This window comes from Alexandromys fortis, unplaced genomic scaffold (genome assembly GCF_014885135.2).
Source record: "Alexandromys fortis isolate MF-2015 unplaced genomic scaffold, M_Fortis_MF-2015_v1.1 scaffold_16, whole genome shotgun sequence".
In the NCBI taxonomy this organism is placed as follows: domain Eukaryota; kingdom Metazoa; phylum Chordata; class Mammalia; order Rodentia; family Cricetidae; genus Alexandromys; species Alexandromys fortis.
In genome coordinates this window covers 17,678,051-17,689,935 of record NW_026067893.1, presented here as the reverse complement: position 1 = coordinate 17,689,935, position 11,885 = coordinate 17,678,051, and the positions used below count along the sequence as shown (strand labels likewise).

The window sequence follows — 11,885 nt, the reverse complement described above, 5'->3', positions numbered from 1 at the left end:
TGCCAACACCCACACCTACATGGAAATCAGAGGACAATTTGTTGTTGTTGTTGTTGTTGTTTGGTTTTTCGAGACAGGGTTTCTCTCTAGCTTTGAAGCTTTGAAGCCTGTCCTGGAACTAGCTCTTGTAGGCCAAGCTGGCCTCAAACTCACAAAGATCTGCCTCTGCCTCCTGACTGTTAGGATTAAAGGCGTGTGCCACCACCGCCCAGCCAGAGGACAATTTGTAGGAGTTGGTTTTTTATTTCCACCGCATGGGGCCCAGGGAACAAACTCAGGTCAGGATCTTAGCAGCAAGTGCCTTTACTCACCTAGCCCTCTCGTCAGCCCAAGATCTTTTGATTTTAGAAGATGTAGACAGTCAGGAGAAACCACACCTGACCTTTTAGTTTTGATCTTTTCCTTTGCTAGCAATAGCCAGTCCACACCTCCCCATCCTGGGGAAGCAGCTAACACTCAGCCTGGACTGTGTTGCTAAGCTGTAATGGTCTGCAGATTATAGACTCTGTGCGCATTTTGTCTTGGAATATTTTCAATTTATAATGTATTTAGAGGTACATTGTAAGATGAGGTACAGTACATTTGTACAGAACATGCTTGGCTCGGGAGCTAGGATAGCTCAGTGGTACTTGCTGCTCTACCAGAGGACCCAGGTTCAGTTCAGGTTCCCATGTGGCAGCTCACAGCCATCCATAACTTCAGTTCCATGAGATTTAACATTCTCTGCTGGTTTCCTTGGGCACCAACCATGCACATGGTACACACATATATAATAAAAATAAGTAAAAGAGACAAGAACATACTTGGCTGAAAATTTTATTTTGTATCCCTAACTTGGGTTTCCAGACTCATACTTGCGATTAAGAAAGTGTCCCAGTGCCCTAAATACGTAGGAAGCAGTGCAATAAAGTACCTGATAGGCCAGGGACTGTGAGAGGACAAATTACAGCTTAAGTGGCTTCAGAGATGCTGAGCCTCTGCGTCTGTCTTCCCAGGTCGAAATGAGCCCTTGAAGAAGGAGCGACTCAAGTGGAAGAGTGACTACCCCATGACTGATGGGCAGCTGCGGAGCAAGCGAGATGAGTTCTGGGACACAGCTCCTGCCTTTGAGGGCCGCAAAGAGATCTGGGATGCCCTCAAGGCTGCCGCCTATGCTGCTGAAGCTAACGACCATGAGCTGGCTCAGGCCATCCTGGATGGAGCCAGCATCACCTTGCCTCATGGTAAGCAGGCAGGTCCCAGACTCTGTATCCTTGCAGGTGCTGGGGATGTCAGGGTTCGTAGCACAGAGGTGGAGGAAAGTCACCACGTGCCAGTAGTTTCTGTTTAAACAGGTGGGGATGGAGAAATATATATACATATACATATATATATATATATTATTCATTTAAACAACTCTTTCTGGCATGAACAGACACAAGACATAAAGCCAGGCATGGTAGCACATGCCAGTGATCCAAGCACATGAGAGGTAGACACGACACAGGAGGATCTGAAATTCAAGTTGAAGGCCAGTCTGTGTTACAGGAGACTGTCAGGGAAGGAAGGACAGAGGGAAGGTGGGGAAGTAGGAGGGAGGGACAGGATCCCCCTTTGCCTAATGAGAAGACAGAAAGATACCAATAAAACCTACAAGATGGGCCGGAGAGATGACTCAGCGGTTAAGGGCACTGACTACTCTTCCAGAGGACTCAGGTTCAATTCCCAGCACCCACATGGCAGCTAACAGCTGTCTATAACTCCCAAGATCTGACACTCTCACACAGACATACATATAGGAAGTCAACTTAAATAAAAATAAAGTATTAAAAACTGCAAGTTAAAAACTTGCTGGAGGTCCTTAGGGTCTCAGAGCATCCTTGTTAGGCAGTGTAAAGGAAAGCAATAACAGAGCTCCAGTCCCATACCTAGGTCCTGACTGTTCCTTTCTCAGCTTGTGACCTCTCCTAGCTGCGTGACCCTGAGCAGGGCATGTCTCATGTTAAAACCTGACTCTTGAAACCACAAAGCATTGATCAGGATGTACATAATATCACCTAGTCCAGTACCAGCACTTAGGGGATGCTCAGTACTCAGTAAATGCATTCTCACTTGCACTACATTATACCAGTAAGGAAATTGGGGCTCAGCCCAGCACCTAGCATGTGTACTCAACCAAAATGTTGAATAAACAAGTGAGAAGTAACATGCCATGGCTGATGGAGCCAGCCCTGTGTTCTTCTGCCCTTAAGGATGTCCTAGAGAGTCCTGACTCTGGGATGAGCCTGGGGACTGAAGGTAGCTGCAGGGCAAGTTAATCTGTTTAGGCTGCTGTAAACAGCATGCCACACACGGGTTCCTTAATCACTAGAAATCTGTTTCTCACAATTCTAGAAGCTGGAAAATCCAAGGAAAAAGTGACAGCCATTTGGTTCTGGTGAGGGTTCTCACCTCTTTGCTGTTCTCACGTGGTAGACAGGCAGACAGGCAGAGAGAGGGTATGGGGAGAGTTCTCTGGGTCCTTTCCTTGTAAGAAAACTTATTCCATCAGATTATCCCAACTTTATCATTTACTCATGTAACTATTACCTTCAGATATACTTCATCATAGGAATTTGGGGGACACAGTATTCAGTGCATGACAGCAGGTCCCTACACTACACTGATTGCCCTGCCTTTCCCACAGGAACCCTTTGTGAATGCTATGATGAGCTGGGCAACCGCTACCAACTGCCCGTCTATTGCCTGTCACCACCTGTGAACCTGCTGTTGGAGCACACAGAGGAGGAGAGCCTGGAGCCCCCTGAGCCCACCCCTAGTGTGCGACGTGAATTCCCACTGAAAGTGCGCCTCTCCACAGGCAAGGACGTGAGGCTCAACGCCAGCCTGCCCGACACAGTGGGGCAGCTCAAAAGGCAGCTGCACAGCCAGGAGGGCATCGAGCCATCCTGGCAGAGATGGTTCTTCTCCGGGAAGCTGCTTACAGACCGCACACGGCTCCAGGAAACCAAAATTCAAAAGGACTTCGTCATTCAGGTCATCATCAACCAGCCCCCACCACCCCAGGACTGACAGGCAGCTGACTCCTGGGAAGAGAGGCCATGGAGGTCCCCTGCAGGCTGTGGGGCTTAGGCCTGGAGCACAAGGTTCCCTGCCTGTTGCTGCCTTCCAGTGCTATTGTCTTCTTCAGGGTCGCCTCCTGCCACCCTGCGGTTTGGCTCTTAGTGAGCTATGAAGGGACTTGCCTTCCAGGGCACTGGGTCCACCAGTGCTCTGCACCCAGGGAGCAGTGCTGCCTGCCACACACAGGCCTTGCCAACCTTGTCAGAGAAAAGGCACCTGGCATTCTCCACTATAGGTTGGAGCCATGGGGGCCAGCCTGAGACCTTGGAACCCAGATCTGTCATCTGGTGCCACCACTGTGCTCACTCCAGTTTTCTGCTCAGGGTTGGAAACAATTGCTGTCTCTCCCCCACCTTCCTTATCCCTTCCCATGACTCTGCCCTGGGCATAGTACCAGTCCCCTGGAGGGGAGGAAATCACCAGTGAGCCCCAGAGCTTGGAGAGCTTGAGGCGGGCCTCTCTGCCTCTCCCTGAACCCAGCACAATCGGCAGAGATGAGGCAGGTGGCCAGGTAGCCAGGCTTTATGGCTGGGGCCTGCACAGGGCCATCCCCAACTGTAACCCAGGCAGGGTGGGGTCTGTAGCCTGGTCCTGGCCCCAGTAGGGCCCTGTGTACAGACACATCTGTATTTTATCAATAAAGCCTTTTGCTCCTCTCTTGCCTAGCCCTTGACTTGCAGTCCACAGCATGGTGGAGCCCAGAGCTCCTGCTGGTTTGGGAACCGATGGGCACAGTAGAGCATCCAACCTGTCTGTGTTCCCATGGGTCCTGGAAAAAGTCACTTTACCTCCAAATACATTTTACTTTTCTCTGAAGTGGAGGTGGCACCCCCTGCCCTGCCTCCTGCAGCAGTTGCTGGGATGGTTAAGTGGGAGGCACATGTGAAAGAGGAAAGGAGCGCCACAGAAGGCAGCTTGAGCTGTGTCTGCTGCCCTACAGTGCCAGCCTGGAGATGGGTGATGCAGTGCCCATGCTGTGTCAGAGCAAAGCTTCCACAAGTGTGTGAGCCAGAGACCAGCGGGTCAGTTCCTCTCTTTCCTCTGGGGGACGGTGCGCATCACCAGAAGGGGATCTCAGCTAAGGTGTCCCTGGGGCATCACTTGTGGTTGTAGAAGTACAAAGGTGGGGCACTGGAGACCACTGGCGGGTTAAACCCAGGACTCCAGGCTGCAAGTCCCAGGTGTGGAGCTCAGTGAGTGGAGGTCTGCCTTTTCTCCATGTACTCTTTGTTCTCAGAGAGTGTGGCCAGCCTCACCCAAGGCAGCCTGGCATTGCCTAGTCTCCTCCTCAGCTGGCCTTGGCTCTTCACCCTGGCTTCCCAAGACTCTTCCCTTAAAGCAACATTGTAAGTTCTGCTGAGGGCTCTGGGAAGAGCAGGCAAACAGATGGACAAGGTCTGGCTGTGGCTAATGGACATGCCATTCAGCATAGCCATGCTTGAGTAGGGTGTGCTGCCACCAGAGGGTAACAGCTGCTCTGACTCCTGCCTCGAGAAGGTCCCCAAAGTCCCTAGAAACACAGGTCTGTTGAGGCTCATATTCGATTTTTCAGGCCCCCTATCTGGCACTACCTGGATAGGATTTCTTGGTATCCAGCAGGTGGCACTGCCACCCAGGCCAGTGGCAGCATGTTGGTCCTTTGTGCAGACTTAGCAGTTCCCAGCACCGAGGACACACTGGGCCCCTTCCTGCAGCTGTCCTCTTGGGGCGCTGTGCCTTCTGGCTCCAGTAGGCCATAGGTTAGGGGAGGGGTAACTTCCCTGGCCTGGGCAGTGGTTTCCCATGCACCCTGGGGCTGTCCGAGGTGAAGGTGACAGGTGGGGGAGGCAGGTGGAGAAATTGAGCCTGTGAGCTCATGACAAAGGCGTCCAGTGGGCGGGGTGGGTGCTCTGGCCTATAAAGACCCTATGTCCTGTGGCTTGCTGAGGCAGATATGGAGGGCGCCATGGAGGGTCCTGAGGCTGTGCAGAGGGCCACAGAGCTCATCGAGCAGCGGCTTGCCCAGGAGGAAGAAACTGAGGTGAGAGCCAAGGTGAAGGGAGCCCCAGTGAAGGGAGGGGGATGCCAGGTTAAGGAGTCCACCTGTCCTGCTATGGGAAGGGAAAGACTGACTGCTATGTGGGTACACACAACATGCTGAACAGGTATTTCCTGGGATCCCCCAGGCCCATTTCCATACCAGGATGTTCCTGACGGGGTTGTGGGTGGGGAGAGATGGGGCTTGGAGGTGGCAGACCTTCCCAAGACCCTGCCCAATTCACCTGGCTTCAGGAAATAGACTGGACTGTACAGGGAAAGCCAGGAAGGCCTGAGGCACACGCACCCCAGTTTCCCCCTGGAGGATCATCTCCACGGTTTAGTTGCTACAGGAGAATAAGCTGAGTAGGGAAGGGAGATGGGGAAGACCAGCTGGTACTTATCCAGGACTGTGGGCAAAGCTTGTAGACACCTAAGGCACGGGTGCATTGTTTCTAGGATAAGTAAGCGGGCTGGTGTACTGACTTGTCCTGCTCTAAAGTCTATTCTAAACAGTTGTGCCAGGTGTGGTGGTACACACCCATAATGGGCGACACTGAGTTTATCCTCGCCACACCCCAAAAGAACCTAGAGTTTTTGCATAGGGGGAAGATGGGCATTAATTTTAGTCAACACTTCTTGTTTGCTTGGAGTTTGTTTTGTTTTGTTGTTTTTGTTTTTCAAGACAGGGTTTCTTTGTATAGCTTTAGAGCCTGTCCTGAAATTCCACTACGCAGACCAGGCTGCCCTTGAACTCACAGAGATCCACTTGCCTCTGGCTCCTGAGTGCTGGTATTAAAGGTGTGTGCAGCTAACACTTCTAATTTACATAGTCAAGTAAGAAGGCAGAGGGCGGAAGTGGCCAAATAGAAAGTGGACCATTGTAATGAGCAGGATGGGTGTCATTCAAGCCCTCTGCTACTACTCTGAGGAGGATGGGAAGTGAGCTGGGCCTTTAGGAGCGCTAAGTGCAGTAAGGATGTGGTGAGAGTCTTTCAAGCTTAAGGAGAAACAGGAGCTGAAGTCTGCATGGCAAAGGTATGGCGGTCGTGAGAGTATGTCAAGTGCTTAGGTTGGAAAGGAGGCAAAGAACAAACTATAGAGACGGCCAGGTAAGAGGAGTGTTCTGTGGGCTGTGGGGAGTGTCAGAGAGTGAGGGAGAGTTGTGTCCTCTGACTTGTATCAGAGGCAGACAGTTCTGATGTTGCTAAAAGAATTTATTTTTGCAACGGGTGGTTGCAGGGGGCAGCTACAGGAACTTGGCTTAGAGGCAGTGGTCATTTAAGAGAAGAGATGAGTCAGATTTATCAAAGAGGAGTGTGGACAGCACCTGGGCATCCCTGGATCTCCAGGAATCTCACCCCCACCCCCACCGCCCCAGCAGGCATGCATGGCTGTTGCTGCCAGGCAGGAGAGTCATCCTGCTTTGTCACTTCTGGAGTGCTGCCACGATACACCAGAACCTCCTACAGGGGACACAGAACAGCCCTCTCCCATCCATTCCCCCAACAAATATAGCCACAGGGCTGCAAGGACACAGGTGCCCACAGCCAGCCTTCTCACCCAGCTCCTCTGCATGCCAGCGTTGGGCGTCCGTTAATTTCACAAGCACTAGGTGAGCAGCCACAGCAAGCCTCTTGGCTGAGCGCTTCGCAAGCATTCTCTCTAATCTGAAGTGTTGACTGGGAATCAGCCAGGAGTGTCATTGTGAGTCACAAACATTGAGTGCAGACTCTGGCAGCCCATAAACACAAATCCAAAGGGAGTCCAAATAAGAAATGGGTGGCCCTAGAATCCATAAATAATCCCTCCTGCCTTCCTGGGAACCTCCAGCAGTCTGTGGCCCCTTATGTTGGTGGCACAGAGGCCTCGGGATGCAACTTACCAGGTAAGCTCATCCTTACCCAGAACTACTGGACACCAGAGTTCCATGGTCTTCATGTCATTATTCATTCATTCATTCATTCATTCATTCATTTATTCATTCATCATCCGCTCATTTAACAAGTCCTAGGTGAGCCGCCACTACCTGCCAGGTCCTGTCACAGTGAAGGCTGGTGATAGCAGGTGATTAAGTTCTCCAGGCTCTGGATGCTTCCTCGGTCATCAAGCCAGGGTCCCACAAGCAACAGTTTTAGCCCGAGGTCATATCTTTTTTCCCTGGCAGAAGGTGCATTGTTTTGGGTGACACCTACACAGGGAGACTTCAAATCATAGAATCATAAATCTGGAAGATCGTATAGCCATAATTCCGGCAAGAAAGGCAGTCCAGGATTGCTTCCAAACAAGCACTCGAGAGAAGGGGCTGTAGCTCAGTTGTAGAACATTCAGCTGGCATGTGAAGCCCCAAGTTCTATGCTTGGTACTACAAAAATATTAATTGGGAGGCATCAGAAATAAAACCTCGAATCCTCTCTGAGAGAGGCTTGCACCAGGACTCCGTGGGGAATGAACAAGGTGCCTGGGCCGCATGGAGGGCAAGTTCTCCCCAGTCGACCTGCCTTGTTACCCTCATCCTGGGCACATATTCCTAGGTTCACAACTACCTGAACTGCTTGGGAGCCCCTGGGAATGGATGCCAGAAGGTCACTAAAAGTAGAAAAGTGGTCTGGGGAAACCAGAGCTTCAGGTGGAGAGAGGAGGCTCATCAGACCCTGACCACAAGACCATGAAAGCTAGGCGCTGCTGTTCCTCCTAGCTCCAGATTTCCCAGGGCTGAGCATTGCTGAGAAAATGCAGTGTCTGCCATAGAACTGGCAGGCTTTCATGTCGCCAAAGGATTGTTGCACGAGGGAAGAGATGATGAGGCTGGAGGCTGGAGCTCGGAGGTAGAGCACTACCCTAGCCTGTGGAAGGCCTACGTTCAATACCGGGAAGGAGGTAAGGGGATAAAACCTGCCATCTCTGATCACAGTTACCTCACTAAAAGGAAATTTTTCTGATTAAACTCCTGTATCCTTGGGTTCTATTTCTCTGGACTCACACAGTCACACATGGGAACTTCGTTACATTTTAACTTCATGTGTGTGATTATTTTTCTCTATGTATGTCTTTCACCACACACATTGCATGTCTGGTACCTGTAGGGGACAGAAGAAGGAGTTGGATTCCCTAGAACTGGGATTACAGATGGCTGTTTAGCTGCCAGGTGGGTGCTGGGAAGAGCAGCCACTGCTCTTAACACCTGAGCCATCTCTCTAGTTCTTAGGAAAATTTTAAATTCTGTATTTTGTTTGTTTGTTTGTTTGTTTTTTCGAGACAAGTTTTCCTCTGTGTAACAGCCCTAGCCCATAGTTGTCCTGGAACTAACTCTGTAGACCAGGCTGGCCTCAAACTCATCTGCCTGCCTCTGCCTCCAGAGTGCTGGGATTATGCCCGGAAAATTCTGTGTTTGTAATGAACATGAACAGATTTTCCCCTTGTCTTTATCCCCTAAACAATAAAAACGACTATGCAACATTCAGATTATATAGTCAGTATACATAATATTGAGATTAAAAGTATAAACGCTGCCTGGTGGCGGTGCATGCCTTTAACACTTAGGAGGCACAGGAAGGCAGATCTCTGAGTTCGAGGACAGACTGGTCTATAGAATGAGTTTCTGGGTAGTCAGGGCTACACAGAGAAACCTTGTCTCAAAAAGAAAAAAAAAAAAGTATACAGTACTATTTGTGTGTAGGTTGTAAAGAAATCTGACATCATTTTATACAAAAGATTTAACCACGCTAGAATTTCTTTTTTTGTGGTGGTTTTGTTGTTTTGGGTTTTGAAACAGGGTCTCACTGTGTAGCTCCAGCTGGTCTGAAATTCACTATGTGGACTAGATTGGCCCTCTAGTACAGTAATCCTCCTGCTTCAGTCTCCTGAGTGCTGAGATTGTAGGTGTGAACTAACACACCCTGACAAAAAATTCTCATAACCTTCCATTTGGCTGAGAACCACACCAGCATAGCTGTCACCAAATAATCTTAGGTAGCTTTCTTTCAATGGCTTCCCAGAAACTTCGAAGAGCCACCCCTGGGAAGTTGTCCATGGACTTGCTGGTTCTAGAGGATGAAAAGCGCCTTGGGGTGCAGAGCCCTGCTTTACAAAAGGTTAAGGTAAGTGGGGGAACGAACGACAGGGCAGCTCGACAGCTCAACTCCTGTGTTATCCAACTTCCCCACACTCTGTGCCCCAGTGTGGAGGTGATGAGCCATCCCCGTGCAGGGCCAAGAGCGTGTACGCAAGACATCCCTGGACCTGCGGCGTGAGATTATTGATGTGGGTGGGATCCAGAACCTCATAGAACTGAGGAAAAAACGCAAGCAGAAGAAGCGAGATGCACTGGCTGCTGCCCAGGAGCCACCTCCAGAGCCAGAGGAGATCGTAAGGGTCCTGGGATGGACAAACGTGGGCAGGGGGAGCCCGAAAGTCCCCAAACTCTCTACTATTCTCTGTGAGTGGATGCTCTTCCCGCAGACTGGCCCTGTGGACGAGGAGACGTTCCTGAAGGCTGCAGTGGAAGGAAAAGGGAAAGTCATTGACAAATACCTGGCCGATGGAGGTTCCGCAGATACCTGCGATGAGGTGATGCGCCCCTCCCCTGCGCCTGCCTCCCTTCAGGACCACTGCCATAACCGGGTCAGGTCCGGGATCAGCTCCATCTGTGGGCTTGTTTAAGAACATTCACGGATGCTCTTAGGGCGGATGCTTCCTTCCTCAGTCCACAATTTCACCGAATCCTCGTTAGACTGTTCCCCAGCCCAGACGGCCTCCATAACAAACATCACATGTTTCTGCATGGGAGATAAAGGAACGGAATCCAATTAAGAGAGCCCAGGAAATTTGGGCCAAAATCCTCTGTCTCCACTCGTTATCTGTGGGACCTGTGGCTGGGCTGTCGCCTCTCCAACACTCAGATTCTGCTATAGTGAACATGGCCTACTGCCTTCCCAATATGTTGTGGTCAAATGAACCAACAAGTGTTTAGTGGATGGAAAGATTATAAAGCACAGGCAGAAATAGGATACTTTCTTTCTCATGGCATACGCTCCTGCTTCTTTTTACAATTATTTATATTTATTTATTTATTTATTTATTTATTTATTTATTTATTTTTAAAGATTTGTTTATTATGTGTACAGCATTCCTTTCATGTGTGCCCGCATGCCAGAAGGGGCACCAGGTCTCATTACAGATGGCTGTGAGCCACCATGTGGTTGCTGGGAAATTGAACTCTGGAAGAGCAGTCAGTGCTCATAACCACTGAGCCATGTCTCCAGCCCTTATATTTATTTATTTTGAGACAAGGTCTCACTGTGTAGCTCTGGCTCTCCTAGACCTCACTATGTACACCAGGCTGTCCTTAAACTCACAGAGATCTGCCTGCCTGTGCCTCTCTGTTCTGGGATTAAAGCCATGCACCACCAAACCTGGCCTACAATTGTTTATTAATATTGTTATTTGCAGTGCCAGGACATTGTGTGTGCTAGGCAAGTGCTCTACCACTGAGTCATAGCCCAGCCACTATTTTTAATATTCTCCTATGGAAATATATAATGTGAAATATGTTGCTTTAAGCATGCTGATGTGGAGTGGTACTAATTCTATCGCAGTGGCGTGTGACTATGGCCACTGTCTCTCTTTTTTTTTTTTTTTCGAGACAGGGTTTCTCTGTGGCTTTGGAGCCTGTCCTGGAACTAGCTCTTGTAGACCAGGCTGGCCTCGAACTCACAGAGATCCGCTTGCCTCTGCCTCCCGAGTGCTGGGATTAAAGGCGTGCGCCACCACCGCCCGGCCCACTGTCTATTTCTTAAACTTTTCTGTCAACTGTCATACTTTTTTCCTCTGAGAGTGCTCTCATTCATGGGACCAAACCTACCAGTGGCCACCCACCCTTGGGCCTGCTCTGTGTTCTAGTAGTCTACATCTTTTCTGTTCTTATACCTCCAGGGTCTAATCTTGTTTCTCCCATTTACTGTAAGCTAAGAGTAAAAACAAGAGGAAGGCCAGGAAAGACTGCCCATAACCAGATCATTAGCATATAGAAAGACTAGCATAATGGTGCAAGGGTTCCCTGAATCCAAAGCAGAAAGTAGCCTTAAGGGAGGGAAGTTTGTTTCTTCCTTGAATCAGTAACCAGGTGTGACCTGTGCATTTGGGTCTTGCCTACCACTAGGGGAAAGAGTCGAGCTTGCCAATGCTCCCTTATACTCAGGCATCACCTGGGAGCAACTTGGCATAGAGGTCTCAATGAACTCCGGGCACATGAGCTGCAAGTCATCACTGAGCATCATAGCATGTGAGCACAGAATAGCCATGCCCAGCAGGGGAGCCAGCTGCACCAGCTATACAGAGTCATGGCTGGCTGCCTGGGGAAGAATGACTGGAGTACAGGGTGGGGCTCCAAGTCCAATCTGAGTAAGATCTGACTGAACACAGAACACCTGGGCACCAAGTTAGGGCAAGGCCTAGGCCTCAGTTTGGTGGGATGCAGGCTCAGGCCTAGGACTCAGGCCTGACAGTCTCTCTGGTGGCAGTTCCGTCGGACAGCACTACATCGAGCCTCCCTGGAGGGTCACATGGAGATACTGGAGAAACTTCTGGAGAATGGGGCCACTGTGGACTTCCAGGATCGGGTGAGAGGGCAGATACTAGGTGGGAGGTAAGAGGTGGATCTAGTGGGCGATGGTGGCGCACGCCTTTAATCCCAGCACTTGGGAGGCAGAGGCAGGTGGATCTCTGTGAGTTCGAGACCAGCCTGGTCTACAGAGCTAGTTCCAGGA

General features: G+C 50.2%; 2 protein-coding genes across 4 annotated transcripts in view; both read left to right on the top strand.

Moving 5' to 3' along the window:
• Ubtd1 (ubiquitin domain containing 1) overlaps positions 1-3,758 on the top strand; it is a 58,470-nt gene extending 54,712 nt beyond the window's left edge. The window contains exons 2-3 of the mRNA XM_050144384.1: positions 996-1,223; positions 2,666-3,758. Coding sequence (XP_050000341.1) covers positions 996-1,223; positions 2,666-3,051 — 614 coding nt within the window. The 3' untranslated portion in view covers positions 3,052-3,758. The remainder of the gene's footprint in view (positions 1-995; positions 1,224-2,665) is intronic.
• Positions 3,759-5,002: 1,244 nt separating this feature from the next.
• Positions 5,003-11,885, top strand: part of Ankrd2 (ankyrin repeat domain 2) — a 9,888-nt gene continuing 3,005 nt past the window's right edge. Inside the window, exons 1-5 of one of the 3 annotated variants that reach the window (XM_050147667.1) lie at positions 5,003-5,122; positions 9,117-9,218; positions 9,328-9,486; positions 9,580-9,687; positions 11,640-11,738. In XM_050147667.1, the coding sequence (XP_050003624.1) occupies positions 5,036-5,122; positions 9,117-9,218; positions 9,328-9,486; positions 9,580-9,687; positions 11,640-11,738 (555 nt within the window). In that variant the 5' untranslated portion in view covers positions 5,003-5,035. Of the gene's footprint in view, positions 5,123-7,118; positions 7,999-8,703; positions 9,219-9,327; positions 9,688-11,639; positions 11,739-11,885 lie in introns of those variants that run through there. The other 2 variants (XM_050147659.1, XM_050147654.1) reach the window with 2 other exon arrangements.